We start from the raw sequence: 18,917 nt of genomic DNA on the forward strand, positions 1-18,917 counted from the left end.
TGCATAAATTGAAACATTTGTACCAAAATAAGGAAGTTAAGTTTCTCCAACAATTGAAGATACAGTTTCCCTTTTGTTAAACAGAATCTGCCAAAAATTGTAATCACATGCCCTGTATCTTAAAATGTTGTGTATATATCATAGTTTATTTTATGTACAGGTATACGGACAATGTTTTGGCTGCAATAAAAATTCAACTTAAAAATATCGTAATGGAAATTAAATTTTAACTAAAGCGGAACTGTCCCATTAAATTTCTCTTGTGGGAGAAAGGAAAGAACAATTTGATCTTTTAATTGCTTGCTTCTAATATGCAGTAGAACTCTCCCATCTTTTTTATCACATGCAAGCTATCCTTTTTTTGTTGTTGTTGTTTGTTTTGTTGCTTTTTTTATTGCTAAGGAGAGTATGATCCAAATACAGATTATCTCTGTAGATTTCAATCATGGAATCATGAGAAGTAGTTTGTGAAGATTTTGTGTCTTGTGGGTTGTTTTGTGGGGATATCTATATATAATCATATATATATATACACACTTTTTTTTTTTTTTTTTGCTTTGTTTCTTCCCTCTTTCCTCTACCCTTTTGTGTGAAGTCTGGACACATTAACATGAAATATGGGGATATTGTGAAAAACTAAGCTGTATTTTATAAGTCAGGTGCTTTCAAGATCTGTGGTTCAGATAAGCTTATTTCTAACTTTTACGAGCAAAAACTATCCTTTAAATATCCTTTAAATTTGCCGTGTTCTTCAAGACTACATGAATATAGTTATGGTTGAACCAGTGCTCCTCAAGAGTATGTGCAGTGCTCGATATATTTTTGAATGTATCTAACATGTCTAACCTTCTGGCAACACTTGTAATTTTCTCCATCCTTCTAATTATTTTATATAAGTTGTCTTAATTTTGTAGTTTGAGTATGTTCATGTATTTCATAAATGTTAACGTTCTGAAACTGACTGCTCTTTTTTGACTCAATATAATCATGTTAGTCTATAAATTCCATTGTTGCTGTTGTTGCCAAACTCAGTTGTACTGTTTCTTGTTATCTGTTTCTGGTTAGACTAAGTAGAATCCCTTACTACACAAATACACACACAAAAAAAAAAAAAAAAAAAAAAAAATCCTAAACAGTAGCTACTGTAAAGAACATGTTGTTGTAAATATGCATGTAAATAATTCTGTTAATATTTCACTGTAATACGTTTGGTTAAATGACTTGTGCGTCTGCTAATACAGTGAGCACTGTTTTCTGGGTGTTTATTGAACATTCATTTAGGTTGGAGTTTTGGAAAATAAAATTTAAGTAGCTTTGTTTCCTTTGTTATATTTTCACTGTTTTGCCTTTTTGCTTATAAAAAGAAAAAAATTTTTTGATTCTTCTGTATTTCTCCTACCTGCAAAAGTCCTTTTTTTCTTTAAAGTAGCAGCTGCAGAGAGGATGCAAAATTTATAGAAGGATAGTAGCGTTCAGCAGATCTGTATTAACATTTCAGAGTCTCTAGATGAAAACCCAAGAAGCAGAAACGTGTAAATTAAATTATTTTCAGATGAAGATACTTAACACGTGCATTCTCTGACATTAGATTGTGCGTAATTTTCTTTAAAAATTTCAATTCACATGTAGGTCAGTCTTCTTACGACTTTACAAGCAGATTTCTTGTGGAAAACATATTTCTGAAAATGGAAATTCTCAGTAGCATGACAAAGGAAGAAGGATTTGCAAAATTCATTACAGTAAATTAAGAGTTTCTTCAGGGGACTCTGCCTTACGTGTTTAAATGTGCACCTCTTGAGCAGCATGTTTTTATGAAAACCAGGATACATACACTATCTGTACAAGCTGATGTACGTGTCTCACATGTAATTAAGAAAATACCCTAAGTCATCTTGTACAAAAATGTGAATTAGGAACTGTATATTTTAGGCAATCCAGATCAATACTTACAAAATAGGCTTTTTCTGTTTTTCCAGGAAAAATAATGAGAGCTGAATATTGGGACTTTCATTCAAGGTAGTGGAGATTCTACGTACACAAGGTTTGTGAGAGCTTTAGAACAGCTTTACTACAATAAGGAAAAACTGGCTTTAAGTCTCCTTTACTCAGTAAGGAAGACAATATTGTGTTTACCATAAGAATACAACAGTCTTTCCTGCTTATCCTAAATCTCACAGGAGTCTAATACAAATTACTGACAATGGAATGAGATGTAAGGGTGCAGAAGAAGGAAGCGGGCTTTGCTTTGCAACAGTCACCATTTGCTGCTTATCTGACCAGTTTTTAACAGCCAGTAGCTCTTCTATGTATCATAGAGGTGAGCCTCCAGATGTTTAAGGATGATTTCACCTATGCTTCAACGTTTACAAATTAGTAGTGTACTGTGTAAAAGTGCTTTTTATCTATAAGCTTCTAAACATCAACTTGCAGGTGAACAATTCTTTAAAGAGATGCTTTCTTTGTGGCACAGTGCTAAGCCAACGAAGTTAATGGTAGCATGGAAACTTGAAGAGAGAAGCAAAGCCAACTTTTTACGTACAGTTCCAACAAGAAATGTTCATGGAATCTGAATTGTTCTTGTGACCAACTGATTAACTTCACGCCACAGAAAGTATGCACAATATTTGACACTCTTGGCAAAGAGTGATTTTTGTGATTGAGTGGAAGCGTTTAGTACTAGATCTCACATTGCTTAAAGTCATTTAACGCAGGGCTGCAGGACACGTTGCTTTGCATGCCATCTGCTGTGAATAAGTTTCATATTCAGAAACTTTCTCAGCAATTTCTTTCTGCTAAGAACTTTTGCTATTGGTCTACTTTTCTTTAATTGGGAAAATATCACTAAGCTTTTGAATTTTGCTTTTAAGAGTAATTGTAGTGCTATAGAAAGAAGTCTGGATCATGTAGGACAGGTGCCTATGATTATGCACAGTTAGGATTATTTTCAAGTGACATCCATTGTGGCACTGAGCTTCACTGTCACTTGTTCTGCATTGTTAGTTATTTTTATTTCTCTTGGGACTGGTATTTCTATATCATCATGTTCTGCCTTTCTCTCCTTCCTACACAGAACTCACTTACTGAATTAGTAATAACTCAAATTTGCAACTTTGCTTCTCTTTGACACAATTATAGTTCAAATAATCTCAGTCATAGATCCTACCAGTTGATATAGATATTCAAAAATGATGTTCCAGCCAAAAATCAAGAATGATACTGCATATTTGTACTTCCTGAATTGCTGATGCCATGTCTACCTACTTCAGTCTGCTTGATGCACTTCCACAGCTACCAAGTTTTGAGTTGTGACCCTAGCACTGTAGTTGCCAGCAAAAAACTACGCCAGCATAAATTCTCCAATATTTTAAAATATAAGAGATGTACCATTATTTGTATTTTTAACAGATAAAACCTGAATAAAGACTAACCAAAACTAGAATATGCATTTCTGAACTATAATCCAGTTCTATCAAGTTTTACACTTGTTTGCTTTAAATCAGCTATCTTCCCACGTTTAGTTTGAAACTATTCCCCTTGTCCTGTCATAGAATCATAGAATCACTCATGTTGGAAAAGACTTTAAAGATTGATTCCAGCCATGACCTCACCATATTACCCTAACTAACAACCCTCTGCTAAATCATATCTTGAGCACCACATCCAAATGGCTTTTAAACACATCCAGGGATGGTGATTCAACCACCTCCCTCGGAGCCCATTCCAGTGCTTAACAACCCTTTCTGTAAAGAAGTGTTTCCTGATATCCAACCTAAACTTACCCTGGTGCAACTTGAGGCCATTTCCCCTCATCCTGTCACCTGTCACCAGTGAGAAGAGACCAACCTCGCTCTTGCTGTAAGCTCCTTTCAGGTATTAGAAGAGAGCAATAAGGTCTCCCCTCAGCCTCCTTATCCCCACACTGAACAGCCCCAGTTCCTTCAGTCTCTCCTCGTAGGCCATATTTTCCAAGCCCTTCACAAGCCTTGTTGCTCTTCTTTGGACCTGCTCCAGCACTTCAGTGTCCCTTCTGTACTGAGGTGCCCCAAACTGAACACAGTACTCGAGGTGAGGCCTCACCTGAAGTACTGCTGAGTAGTCCTACTAGTTCCCTAGTCCTGCTCACCACACCACTCCTGATACAAGCCAGGATGCCATTGGCCTTCTTGGCCACGTGGGCACACTGCTGGCTCATATTCAGCCGACTGTCCATCAGTACACCAAGGTCCTTTTCCATCAGGCACCTTTCCAGCCACTCCTCCCCAAGCCTGGGGTTGTTGTGACCAAATTGCAGGACCAAAACTTGGCCCTACTGAAACTCATACAGTTAACCGTGGCCCATCGATCCAGTCTATCCAAGTCCCTCTGTAGTGCCTTTCCACCCTCAGGCAGACCAACACTGCCTCCCAACTTGGTGTTGTCTGCAAATTTACTGAGGGTGCACTCAATGCCCTCATCAAGATCATTAACAAAGATGTTAAATAGAAGTGGCCCCAGTACCGAGCACCTGGAGGATGCCGCTCATAACCGGCCGCCAGCTGGATTTAACTCCATTGACCACAGCTCTTTGGGCCTGGCCATCCAGCCAGTGTTTCACCCAGCAGAGGGTACGCCCATCCAAACTATGGGCAACCAGCTTCTCCATGAGGATACTGTGGGGGACAGTGTCAAAGGCTTTACTGAAGTCCAGGTAGACCACACTGACAGCCTTACCTTCATCCACTAAGTACATAAAACGCAATCAGGTTTGTCAGACAAGATCTACCATTTGTAAACCCATGCTGACTGGGTCTGATCCCCTGGTTGACCTTTAATTGGTCCACGATGGCTTTCAAGATTATCCATTCCATAACCTTCCCGGCCACCAACGTGAAACTGATAGGTCTGCAGCTACCAGGATTGCCTTTATGGCCCTTTGTGGAGATGGACGTCACATTTGCCAGTCACCAGTCCGCCGGGACATCTCCAGTTAATAACAGACCAACAGTCTGTCCCCTTCTTTCCCATAGCTCCTCCTTAGATACTGAAAGGCCACTCTCAGGTCACCTCACAGCCTTTTCTCCAGTCTGAACAGCTCCAGCTCTCAGCCCATCCTTACAGGGGAGCTGTTCCATGCCTTGGATATTGTTGTGACCCCCCTCTGCATGCACTCCAACAGGCCCATGACTCTCCTGTACTCCCACGTAGGCTGGGCATCCATTTTTATTTCTGTATTTTAACCAGAAGCCACTGCTTTACACGGCAGTAACTTCCTTTTCAGGAGCTGTTTTCATTCACGCCACTCCTGAGCACTTCTCACTCAAGTATGAAGGAATCATTACTTAGTGATGTCTGTCCTGCGCAGCCTGAGTGCAGACACGAGCAGGGAGACTGCAGCAGACGCGGCGCACCATCAAATCGTGAGAAAATACAAACAAAAGTCACAAGGACCTTTTCACTCCGCACACCGGAGCCGCCGTGGCAGCAGCCCGCCATGCCGCAGGACGCGCCGGGGGGGGGCAGGCAGGGCCCTGCTCGGCGACCCGCCTCGCCGCTCGCCTCCTGGGCCATGGCCGCGGAACGGCTGATGGTGCTGTACGAGGACGACTCCGTGGAGGTGCACTACGCGGACGGGGCCCGCCTGCTGCTGTCCCCCTGCGGCTCCGAGTACCTGTACGAAGAGGCGCTGCCTGCCGCCGCCCACCCCCTGCAGCCGGCGGAGAGCACCCGCCAGCGGGTCGCCTTCGTCCTCAGCGCCTACAGGGTACGTGGCGGCCGGGGGCCTGCGGACCTCGGGGAGGGCTGGGCGGGTAAAAAAAGAAGTCCGCCGGCGGCGAGGCCGAGGCAGCGAGTGCCTGCCGAGGAGCCCACGTTCCTGCGGTGCGAACCCTGCCGGCCCTGCGAGCGCCGCTTCGAACTCTGCTCCCGCGCCCGCGCCCCGCTGAACGGCTTTGGCTGCCTAGGAAAGCGTGTGATGCTACGGTTTTATTTTTGTTTCCTTGTTTAACTAGGAGCAAATTCTGCGAGCTCTCGACTTCCGGAACACGTTTTCTTCTCGGCCGTATTTACCCTCTCGTATTATATCTCCAGAAAGAAAAAGAGTAAGTTCTGCGCATATGACGCCTGCACACGGACCTTCCCCAGCTGCGACGAGCGGCGCCGGCGCGGCTCCGTACGCCCCTGTGGGTGCGGGCGTCCACTGCGTCAGTGCAGGCTGCGCCTTGCCTTGCTGACTTGGTTGCAATACAGACGTTTTAAGTTACAGATGTAAATTTTAGTTGATCCTTTGCCCATAGTCCTGCATATCTTTTATAGCTGAACAGCACAGATTTTAATTGCTCTAAAACCCCAAATATTTCATGAACTATCTTACATATTGTTAACTTTCCTTTCATGAAAAATTGCCCAGGTTAAATCCACTGAAATACCATTTTCTGAAGGGCTGTGAGCTGTACCATCCTATCACAATTCCCTGTCAGTCCTTACCTCTCCTTCCAGATGCGCTGTGCTCATACTGATGCTCCATGGTGTGCAGCAATGGGTGACCTCCCACCTTCCCCAGGCTCAGCTTCTCGTAGAAGATGGGTGACTTTCCACTGAGTTTCTAATTACTCCTGCTTCAGGATGCAGAGGATAGCTTCCCAGAGCCACATCTGCCTTATTTGTTGCTGTGCTTTTTTTCTTTTGGTTTAGTTTCTGCTGTTTTTCTTCAGGCAAGAGTAGTATTTTTGTAGTTCGTGAGATAGCCCTTCCTCAGAATGAGACCACTGATTTATCATCAGTTACTGTTCTGTATTGAACATGTACTGTTCAACCAGTGCATGTCTTCAAGGCCTTTGCTGTTTCCCACACTTGGGCTGTACAGAATAATAAGAGATAGCATTTACCAGCTGCCACATACTCACAGCAAAATCTCATAACAAGGAGTTACCTACATCGGCCAGCTGAGGTCTTGTGAGAGTGAGCATGAAGTAGCTGGCTAAAGGCCTGTGGCTTTTATGGACAGTACTATTTTCACTAGGCTGCATCCACAGTTACTTTGTTTTACTTCACTTGTGCTTAAATTCAAAACAGTATAGCTCAGTTAGGCCATGGTTTTGTATGTAAAATTAGGATTTCTTTCTCATTTATACTACATTACACTTAGCTCCAAAGAATTTTTTCCTGCAGCCTTATTGAGCAGTTTCCTGATTTTCTGAGGGCAGATCCTTTTGCAGTTCTTTTCAACCAGTTTTCATCATTAGCATCCAAAATACCTTCAGTGTACTTTGTCACCTTGCTAGTACGCTCATGTTGCCATGTTTCATGTTTAATGGATTCTGTACTTTTCCAGTGCTGGGCTGATGTATGCTCCTGACATGATTTGAGTATTGAGGCTTAACCCTGCTGGCAGCTCAGCACCATGCAGCCATTTACTGGCTGCTCTCCAGAATGAGGATGAGGGAGGGGGAAAGGTAAAACTCACTATTAGAGATAAAGACAGCTTGATAGGAAAGAAAACGGTTACAGGGAATTAAAAAATGCACAAAGCAAATGGTGCATAATGCAGTTAATGGCTACCTGCTGACTGATGCCCACCAGCCCCCAAGCAGAGGGCCCTGTCTCTGGCTCCCTCCCAGCTCCTTTTACACCCCTAACCCCTCGCTAGCCAGACAATGTGAGAAGCTGAAACATTGTTGGCTCTGTATAAGCACTGTTCAACAGCAACACACTCAGGTGTGATCAGCTGTATTCTTATCCTAAATCCAAAACACAACACCACACCAGCTACTGGGAAAAAAAGTTAGCTCTATCCCAGCCAAAACCAGGATGGTGAAGTGAGGCAAAGCTAATTAAATTGGAATAAAACATATGATTAGGAGCATGAATATTCTTCCGCTGAAGTATTTTTCTGAATTTATTTGAGCGAGTCTCTGCTTCTTTTTTAGTTTAGGAGCCTGTACTTTAACAAATAAAATCGGGCTGGATGTTTTCTGTGCAGTGATCAGTTGTAAAGACAACACAAAGGAAAATGGGTCCTTTTAGGGGATAGCCTGCATATGAAAAGTACTCTGGACAGAATTTTCTGTTTTCAGAATGTAATTACTGTATTTTCTAAATTGTATCTAATATACATATATACATGTATAGCACAAGGACATATACTGTGAAAATGTTTCACATTTATTTTGTACAAAACTACTAACTGAGGCAGCAAGCTGCACTAGGATATCACTGGAGTAAGATGAGAATATTTTTTAGGCTTCTCAAATGCTGTATTGAAAGATTCTAGAACCTTCATTATATTTCAAGTACTTGTTCAGAAGTACATCCTATCCACATCTCAACAGTAACTGTGTCGTAACTTCAGTATTTCTTAAGAAGCATGTCTTAAGATGTCTTATTTTCTTAAGAGCATTTCTGTTTCTTTGAAATAGAAATACCTGCTGTCAGTGGGTAGTTGTACCTGGTCAGTCAGTCATTAATTTTCATAGTTTGCATGAATAGATATTAAATTACAAGCTTTTTGTTAGATAGTATCCTGTTGAAACAGCAGAAGATGATACGAAGTACAGATATTCTGAGTTCATATGTACAAATAAATACAGAGTAAAATTTATTGCCAAACATTAACTTGCAGAAGGACTGGATAATTCTTCCACTGTAATTTCTGGCAAGTAATGTCACTGTACCTTACAGCTCATTCCAGTCCTTTATCTTAGATTATTTTCAGTGATATCTCGGAAGTTAGATGGCCCGACCCTGTTACTGCTGATCTGACAAGATGCATAAGGAATGGCAGTGTGAAGATCTCGTCAGTAGACGGTTATGCCCACCTTTATCTGCCTGAATTGCAGCAAGAATTTACTGTGGAGTTCTTATGTAAAGTCAGCCAACCATTTGCAGCATCCTCACACTTCTCTCCAAAGAACAGCAACTATAAAACCAAAGATCAGTATGGAAAATCAAAAAATTCTGTTCCAGAAGTGTCATCAAAACAAATAAGACTTGATAATAAAAACAATGAAGACGGTCATGCTGGAGATAAACACAGAGAAGCAACCAAATCAAACAGCCAGAGGGACAGAGATGGAGTTCCTTTGTTTTATACAAATTGTTCTTCTGAATACACATGGGTTACACAGCGTTGGTCAGTTTCCTCATGCCCAGAAGAATGGAAATACCCTCTGTCATTGGCATTGATGTGCTACAGCTTACATACTGTTAAGAACGCATTAAAGACATGCGAGGAAAAAAACCACACATCTACAGGAGCAGATGTTTCACAGGACCCCAAAACATACGAAGCAGTATCTCGTCTGCCTGCAGCTTTGCCGATCAGCTGCAGAGCACCACATTTACATAGGTAACTGTATAATCAACAAGTATACAGAGAAGTTAGGCTGATCTTTTAGAGAGCGTATAGCTGGAAAGATTATCATGTTGGAAAGGGATAATCAGAAATGAATGGAAAAGCTGTTCCATCTCCTGGGCTCACAGAAGAAGTCTCCAAGAGGAACAATCTCCAGAGAGAGATCCTTCCTCAGTGGCAGTTAGCCCTTACATGGGGTCCAGGAGAGGTGCAGCCAGGCTGCACCTCTTCCGGTCACACAGCTGAACTGCCTTCGTCTGTGCTCCCTGGCTGACTCAGTGCTTGCCAAAGGTGATCAATTTGAGGTTCAGGCCGTGATCCAAGAGTTCCCATACACTGACTTTTACTGTTTGTCTTAACTATATTACGTATATACATACGTTTCCAATTCTACAAGTATGGACTTCAACCTTTAGCAAAACAACTGATTTCTAGCTATAAGAAATAAAAAATACAGCACTGTACTGTGTTTTTTTTAGGAACTTCTCAAAATATGGTATCTGTCAAACCAACATTCTTATCCTTCAGTAATGACTAAAGAGTAATTAGTCCAGAGGGAAAAATACATTTTCTGACCTGCTTTGTAAATGAAAATGAGAGTACTGAAAACAGCACCATATTGTTTAAGGTTTTTTGCTTGTTTGCTTTTTCTCATTTTTGAGAAGGTAATTCTTCTAAAGTAAGCCAGTGAAATACATTCTCTGTCAGCACTGCTAAAAATAATTGAAAATTTCATTGTAGGCTCAAGAAATTGAATTCAGTAGCTAACATGCATAACTAGGAACTAGAAGGCATTTAAAGTATGTGACCTATTTTCTTCTGAATAGATGCACACATATCTGTTTTGATCTAGAAATATGTTCCTATTTAGGATACAGAAATTATTACCAGAAAAAAAAAAAAAAAAAGTTGAATTTTACTGCAGTTTTTACTGTATTTTTTACAGGTGGAGTTTCTGTGACTTCTTTCTACAAAACACTCAAGATTCTGAAAAGTTTTCATACCCTCAGCTAATTCAAATTGTGTGGTGCAAGGGTGTTTTTTATAGGTAAGAAGGGAGTCCTCCTTCTCATCCTCACTTGTATGGGAATTAAACTTTAGGACGTCATACTTCATTCCTTTGCAATTTTGTGATAAATGGTGTGCTGTCTTTATGTAAGGTTCTGTTCATTTCTGCTGTTTGTACACTGGGCTTCAAATTTGCTTCGCATTTCCTAGTACAGTATAGTTCCAGGTCTGAAAGTAGGTGTGCCTAAAACGAAGAGTTTGAAATAATGTTTGTGGCTTCTAAAGAAGTGATCTAATTTCTTAGAGGCTTAAATGGACAGCTGTAACTGCCACAGGCTTCACTGGCAATTGCAGTGCTTGATTTCTGTGCAAATTACAGCACTCATCTCAAAGCTGAAATCTTCACATTTTACAAACTGTTGTTTTGGTGACTGTGCAACTCCTGTGTTGTAGAGAGCTGAATTCTACTGAGTTCTACATTTTCCTATAAATGAGTTTGTCCGTGTGGTTTTGATTTTGTTGTTTGTTTTTTAAATAAGAATTTTTGTAAAATAAGCTTTTAAAATCTGCTCTACAAACTTTAAAATGCTATAGTTACTATCAAAATTTAGAAGTCTTCAAAGCTTTGATCTTTCTCCCCATGCCCTTTTTTTCCCTCATTTTAATTCCTCAATTTTGATCTCATCAAAAAAAAGTTGTTTATCAGCTTTTTCAGTACGTTAATTCATTTCCTTGTAAGTCTTACATCTCCCTTTAATGCTTCCATTCCAATCCAGGCATATGACCACACTGTTAACTGAATCATTAAATGAGTATTAAGGCTCCAGAATATCATATAATCACAAGAAAAAGACAGGTGATCTTAGTAAAAAAAAAAAAAAAAAATAGGTGCAATGTAAATGAAGATTTCAGGCCGTTTGGAAAGCATTTGGTCACACAGTTTTTTTTCCTGCGTACGCTAGTTAGAACATGTCCAACAGAAAGAACATTCCTTCTCTCTTCAGCATTGCTATATTCTTGGGCCAGTGGCATGGACACTGAACAACTCCTGTGAGATACCTCAATCCAAAAAGCTCTGTTTAGTTTTTCGAACACACTAATCCTGCACCAACCTCCAGCCCATGAAAATAGAGCCTGGTAATGCTCATCACCTGTCTAATACAACTTTACTGTTTGGGAAAGAATAGAAAAATGTTCTAATGTTTTTGAAGTTTACTAACCTATAACTTCTGTTGATGGAGTATTTTAAGAACTTGCTAAAAGCCTAGTTTCTCTCTTTTAGATTGGTCCATGGCAGAAGAAACATCACAGAAATTTATCCTGGCGATGAATCACTTTTCAAGTCAGAAGGAGATTTTTTGGGAAACTACTTTGTACATTATACAATTCAGAAAGGAATAAAAAAGGTAGAAATAAAACCGTTCAAAAATATGTTCTGAATTCCTTCAATTTAGCATCTTTGCTTTAAGACGTTTGGATATGCAGTCTGTAGTGAAAACTGCATTGTTGTTCGGATGATTGCTGTATAAATGGATCAAGCAATCTGTCATGAAAATAATTAGATTATTCCTTCTGTTACAGAATGTATTTTCCATAGGTTGTAGGCAGAATAAGAAAAATATCTAACATTGTAATATTTATTTCACAAGCTCAAGTAAGTATTGTAATGAGATTCTATAATATCTACTTTTCACTAATATCAGTGAGTTTGCTTTTTAACCTAATATTGATTAGAGTTTAATCTTTTTAAAATTAAAATATTTTAAGCATGTTCTTTCTTGCAGTAGTGTACTATTTGGAGTCATACACTTTTTGGTTCTGTTCAGTCCTTGCCAAAGACCAGCTGTTCCATGCTGGAGAAATGATTTTGCCTCTCTATGGTTTGTCCTGATTATCTGTTGTTAAGTTTTCCAGAGTAGGTGCTCTGAGGTACTTACGCAATTCTTGATGTAATTTATTGCACATAGCTGCAAAGATACTTAGAAATGTACTAAACTGCTGTTTTCATATTGGAATTCCTGTGCTGGAGAAAAACGGGTAGTACTTAAATCCAGTCAGCAGCTGAGATATTCTAATGGATGTTTGGGCAAATGAAGCAGTCTGCATGGTGAGGCTGTATCTTTATGAAGGCACAGGTTTAACATTCTACCATCCTGAAATGTTACAATCCTGCAGTTAGATTTATTTGGAAAAAATACATATATTTTAAGAGCAATATCCAAATCTGAGCATCACACTAAGGAGAATTCTTTGAAAATAAGAGAGAACTGTGGCCCTTCACGGAAGAAGATGCCTGTAAATCCGTCTACGTGTGGTGGCATGTGGTCCTCTTTCTAGTAGGGTCAGAAAACATTTGAAAATTGAGAAGGAGATGCAACAATCCTTTAATCTCTTCTGATCCATAACATAATATCTGCTGTCCAGTAATAGCCGTGCTTACTGGTATGGCATTCTTAGATTAGGTGAAAGGGAAACAGAAAAAAAAAAAAAATAGAGTGTTGAGTAGTATGTTATGTATGACCAAAAAATTTCTATAAGCATAGTAGCAGAAATCTTTCAGTGTTTTCAGTGATAAATTTCTTTAGCATGGCTTTTATTCCACTTCTCTTTCTTAACTTTATCATTTTTTTCCTCTGTTTATTAAATATAAACGCATGTTTAATTTTTTTTTCTTCTGTCTTTAGGCTCGGGTATTTGTATTTTTAAAGCAACATTAAGGATTAATGTTGAATTATTTGAAGCTAGCCTCTAACTTGTAGTAAAACTTAGTTACTTAGCAATTAATAGTAATTATAGTCTGCTTCTTCTCTGATAAAAGAAGTCCTTAGTCCCTACTGAGTGCATGGAAACTGTGGATGTGTCTTTTTACAGAACTAGACTTAAAGGATCCTGCTGGTTTGCAGTCTTTTTTTATCTTTCAAGCTTATAAATACTCTTTCCATGCTACAGTGCCTTTATAAATAAGAAATGTTCCTTCTGCTCTTTAATGCAGAGAGAAGAAAAGATGTATTGGGTAAATAGTCTACCTCCTGATGTACCAGGAAGTCAGTACTCTATATCTTCCATTATTACTGAAGCAACCAAGTAAGTTATTTTTCTCGTTTATTTTTGATACATTAATTCCTCTGACTTTGAGAGGACAGTAATTAAAATTACATGTATTATGTACTTAAGTAATTAAACAGATTCATAGTAGCAAAGAAAACATCTGTAACTTACAGAATGTGGAGGACATACTACAGTAAGAACAAAAGGCTTAATATTTTACGTTGACTTTTTCTTTCTCAGAATGCTTCAGTACTGCTACAAGACTAAACTATCATTAATTCATAACTATCATCTCTGCTGCTGGAAAATGGTACGTAGCTGAAGATGTATAAAAATCTTTCTGTGTTACAAAGATGACTATATGGGGTACAGGACCTAGTCTAGAGGGAATGGTGGTGATCAGATCCTACAAAGAAAGCTGAAGAGATTTGGGAACAGAAGCATGCAGTGTTGATTTGTGTTGGTGAAGCAGAAAGAAATTAACTGACAAAGAGAGATGCACGTTGTCTAGTAAAACATGAAAATCTCAGAAAGATACAAACAGCTTTAATGATGTAAGTGACCCTTCCTCATTATTTTTAATGTTTTTGTTTGGCTCGAGGTACCTGAGACAGATGGACGAGAAACTCTGCCAGTTTTGCTGGATGAGAAGGTTATTCCTGGCATAGGAAGACTTCTTGTATATTCAGACCATAAAGTCCATGCTGTTTTCTGGGATGGTGCCTCCTTGAATATGGTCTGGGATTTCAGCTCTTGCTATACAAAGATTCAGGTAAGTCAAGGGATAGAGAAATAATAAAAATGGTAATTATGAAACAAATGAGAAAAAAAAAAAAGAAAGAAGAAAAAAGATGTGATGTGAATGCAATACAAGCTGGGGTCTTTTCAGAGTCATAATTCCACACAGTTTTCTACTATGGCTTACTCTCAAGCTGATACAGACACTGTGGAGATGCCGCCATGTATTGTAGGCACATTACTCAGATACTGAGGAGGAAAAATATTTTAGGGCACGGCTCACGCCTAAGAAATAAGTGAAACTTTATCTTTTGAGAAGTTGCTCAAATTGGTGAAAGAAGGGAGTGGTATTTTTTTCCTTTGTTGTTGTTATTTCAGATTATTTATGATTGCATAAATAGATAGTGAAAAAATACTTTGTGGATATGAGTCTAAATATTTTTTCTTAAAATTTTAGATTTATTTAGTATTGCAGTAAAAAGATTATGTTGACTTGTGCACTACCGAGTGCTGAAATATAAAATGGCACTACAGAGAAAATTATGTCACAGTAAAATTCAAAGTTGGCTGCTAAGACTTTTGGCTTCCATGTCTTTTCTTTTTCTCTGAGATGACTAACCACAAAAAAAGCTGTTAAAGTGCCTGAGGATATAAACAAAATAAATAAAATACTCAGCTTGCCAAAAGAGTAATAGCTGTATGATGTGATTGAGCTGAAGTCTTTACACTCAGTTGTGATGAAAGTAGGAAGAAAAGAAAACAGTACAGACCTGGAAACGTTCCTGCAGACATTTAGAAATAAATAACTCTAAAACAGCACAAAAAACAGTGTCAGATCATGGCAGGTTTTTCTTCCACCTTCCCCTATGTTTGTGATAACAGACTGTAAGAAGTTGTATCCTTCTCAAAAAGCACACTTCAAATGTTTAAAGTGTTCACATATAGTTTATTACTAAAACAGCAAATGCTATTACTGTCCTTTACTTACTCAGACAGCAGCAAAATCATTTTCTTTCCTAAGGTAAATGAAGATGTAGGCTGGTGTAAATTAACTACTCCTGATGGGGCACAGCAGCTAATCCAAATAAGGCATCCTGGAATCTATGAAAGGTATAAGTAATTTAAACAATTTGAAGTGAAATACTAAAAAGTTTTAAGCAAACCCTTTTATATAACGAAATGGTAGTTACTGGAAGTACATGGGGGGGAAGACATGCCCAAATATGTCATGATAGATAACGCATAGCTGGCAGAGATTTGAGACTTGTATGACTCAGGATTACTGTATATGGTCATTCCAGTATAATTGCTATAGAAGTGTAATGTCTTAAAAAAAGGAAGCCTTAAGCTAGAGCTGCAGCTTGGCACTTAAATCAGAGGGTAAGCAAAATTAAAAAATCTTTGTGCTGTATGAAGCTGGCATATAGAGCTGGAGTAGTGCTTTACCCAGTTTTTGCTTTATTACTGATACTGAGCTCCACCCGCATGGTCCTTTTTCTAATCCACTTGCTCTATTCACAGCCTCATTATGGGAATCATCAGAACCTTACTGCACTGCATTTTAGCAAGCTGATAACCACACACAAATTAACGCTTGTATACTGTTCATTACAAATCAGATGGCTTTGTTATAATTTTCTATAACTGCACAGATTTAAATGTTAAGGATATTCTTGGCAGAAAAAAAAAAAGGAAATTAAAAAAAGGCAAAGAATCAGAGAAAAAGCTAGATTTTTTCAGTCATGGCTTTTTCTTTCAAACACAGATTTATTTCTTTGCACTTTTTACATGGTGGGGGGATGTAGCTTGAACTAGGAGAGTTTGCATTTCTCATCTAAATAACTACTTTTTGCCAAATTTCATGTTAACAGGTACATCAGAACAGTAATAGGATGGTGCAGCAGCTTGAATGAAAGCAAGGAGACTCTTGAATTTACCACACACACTGTAACTGAAGAAAATTGGTACTCATTTTTATGCTAAATAAATGACTATAAATAACACTAAGAATAAAACTCAATAAGACTACAAACGCTGAATTTTATAGACTGCATTTCCTAAGAACCAGAAATGAAAACTGTAAATCCATTTATTTTGTGTAGTTTCATATTTTTCATTCAATATTTAAAATGTACAGAAAGTTGAGTTCTAGACAGAAGTAGATAGAGTTCCGTGGTGTTTCTTCCTGCCTTACTTAAAAGTCAGAATGGTGATTGCTCTGCCAAAGAAAGAATCATGTTATCAAAATAATATCTTACAAAGTGAAAATGAGATTCCAGACTGAGAAGGGCAGTTCTTTTAACAGAACACTGAGCTGTCCGAAGTAAGATATAGAACTTTTATAAGACATCTGGATCTTTTGCAAACATATTTGTCCTTTACAATATATGCTAATGGCCAAAGGACTACTGGCATAATATGCAACAATATTCGTGTAATTACAAATGTGATAACTGAAACACTTGTTATGCTTATTAGAGCAGATAAAGTAGCTGATAAAATAAGTGTGTATATCTATATATATGTTTGTACATACATACAGGAAGGAGGCTGTTTACTGAACTGAGCCCTGATTTTTGGAATTAATGATTAGTATTAATGATTGATACGAATTAAAAAATGTGAGGTTTTTTGGTTTTTTTCCACTTGAAATTCTCTATTTTTTCAATATTTCTGAGAAACTACTCAGATCTGATGTACAAAAACATGGTTGAGAAGCTTTTTAGATAATATTGTAAATAATAACCTTTCTTTTCTTGGACAGGTCTGCCGATGCTGAGCTTGAAAAAATACAGAGATTCAACTGTATCCTTTTGAAAGCTATGAACATTCATACTCATACGAAATTCATCTCTATATTCAGAGCTGCCTTTTTAGAGCATCAGAGGCTCTCTGTTCTGTTCTCGCCTGCTTTTATTGCTTTACTTGCTTCCTAAAATTACCTTTTGAAGTTGCATTTCTCATTTATCTTGACCAATTTTTGTACAACAGCACTGGAAACAAAAATAGTAACACAGTACATGAAAGTAAAAAACAAAAGCGTTAACCAAAAATCCAGTAATGGCTATTACATCCATTTGGATAAAATCATCTGCTAATCTGTTCCTGGGGGATCAATGATGCATTTGCCTCTTGGTGTGCTGCAGTGAGGTGTCATCCTGTTTATCAGCTACCGGAGAATTGCCCAGGCAGCCAAAAAAGCATGCAGTGGTTAATTTGCTGAAAGCCATTGTGTACTTCTCTTTATGGCAGTGGTTTACTTTACTACCGTGAAAGTTAATCCTGTGAAACTCCATTCTGACATCAAAAGTTTTATTTTTAAAGCAACTCAGGTAAACAGAGGCCTTAGATAATGGTCTTCTCTAGAATTGTTGTAGATGTTTTAATTTTTTAGTTTTGTCTAATTACTGTGGTATAAAATGTGAGCCTCTCTAATGCAGAATGATGGTTAAAATACAGAGAAGCATTTTTTGTCAGTATTGGTGGAAGACTATTTTTCTTAACTACTGCTAGTTTTATTGGATAATAGCAATGTTCTGGAAGGGACATCTGCTGCAACAAGCAATCTGTCTGTCAAAAGAACAGAAAGTGGGAGTGATCCTGAGGAAATCAGCGAAGGATACGTTTTGGAGGCTCTGCAAAATACCTCTAGAATAATTCAAGATATTGAATCTCTTCTTGCTAGTGCTGGAAAGTGAAGGCCTTTGTTGTGTGCCTATGCAGGCACTGTCCCAGCTGTCCCAACAGGCCTGGGTGTGTGAGGGGAAGGACGGGCTGTGGCAGATTACAGTATGGCCTGACCTGTGTGATATGATGTGGATAGGTGAGAATGGGCTGAGCGATGGGGCACAGTAAATGCGGCAGGGCTGGTCTGGCAGCGCTAGTTTTAGTTGTAGGAGTGTACTGAATGACCACTGGAGTCGTCTATCTTCACTGTGGGACCGACTTGTTTCAAGTTGCTCAAATGATGGTGGGCGAGGAAGGGCAGTTTTCACAGTAAAAGCATGCTTTTGTTCAGAAGTTTGTACCAAGTAGTTAAGGATTGAATAGAGTAAAAAGTTGTCCAAACGGTTCCTATTTATTGTTTTCTAATAAAATACGTATCCAAAAAGTGCTCAGCCCGTCTTTGTGCGCGGCCACCCGTCCCAAGTGATAAAGCATCAGCCGGTCACCGTAGTTCCGTCGTGCGGCGCTGTACTATCCTCAGCTGGAATTGAGAACGCAACGCCGTCCGTGCCGCCGCGGAACTTGAGCTGCAGGCGGGGAGCGGCCGCTCTCGAACCGCGCTCCCGGCGTGCTCCGCGGCCACGCATGCCTCCTCGCTCCGCGCCTCTTCGCGCGGCGGAGGCGAGTGGGGGCGGTACGAGCCGCGGCGCCCGCCGCTGCTCAGGTGGGTGCCGGAGGCGGCCGGGACCGGGCGTCCCTCGCTGCGCGCGGAGCCACGAGCCACGCCGCGCCGGCCGCCGGCTCCGCGGCACGTCGGACTTCCTTCCCTCGCCGCACGCCGCGGGGCCGGGGCTCGCTGCGCCCCGTGCGGAAGGGGGCCCGCAGCCCGGTGTCGCGGATGCGGCGGCGGAGGGCGGGGCTGCGACCGTAGCGTTCGGACGGGAGCCGGGTGAGGGCCGGGTTCCGCCGCCGGGACCGGACCGCGACTGAAGGCGGGCGCGCCGCGTTCCTCTTGGCGTCTGTTCTGCTGTTGCCCGCCGGACGGCTGCATGCGTACCTCTGGGTGGCGGAGGGCGAGGCGCGGGGCGCGATGCCGAAGCGCGGAGTGCTGTTGTTTGTGTTGTTTCTG

General features: G+C 39.9%; 1 protein-coding gene across 1 annotated transcript; it reads left to right on the forward strand.

Moving 5' to 3' along the window:
- Positions 1–5,545: 5,545 nt before the first annotated feature.
- Positions 5,546–17,820, forward strand: LOC306956877 (uncharacterized protein C5orf34 homolog; the record flags this gene model as incomplete). The annotated part of the gene is made up of 12 exons (XM_079548210.1): positions 5,546–5,740; positions 5,988–6,077; positions 8,679–9,322; positions 10,275–10,376; positions 11,619–11,742; positions 13,329–13,420; positions 13,625–13,694; positions 13,986–14,156; positions 15,144–15,232; positions 15,994–16,086; positions 16,887–16,927; positions 17,636–17,820. The coding sequence occupies 12 exons, from the start codon at positions 5,546–5,548 to the stop codon at positions 17,818–17,820; spliced, it is 1,896 nt and encodes a 631-aa protein (XP_079404336.1).
- Between the last annotated feature and the right edge of the window lie 1,097 nt (positions 17,821–18,917).

This window comes from Tetrao urogallus, assembly GCF_951394365.1.
Source record: "Tetrao urogallus genome assembly, chromosome: Z".
Classification (NCBI taxonomy): domain Eukaryota; kingdom Metazoa; phylum Chordata; class Aves; order Galliformes; family Phasianidae; genus Tetrao; species Tetrao urogallus.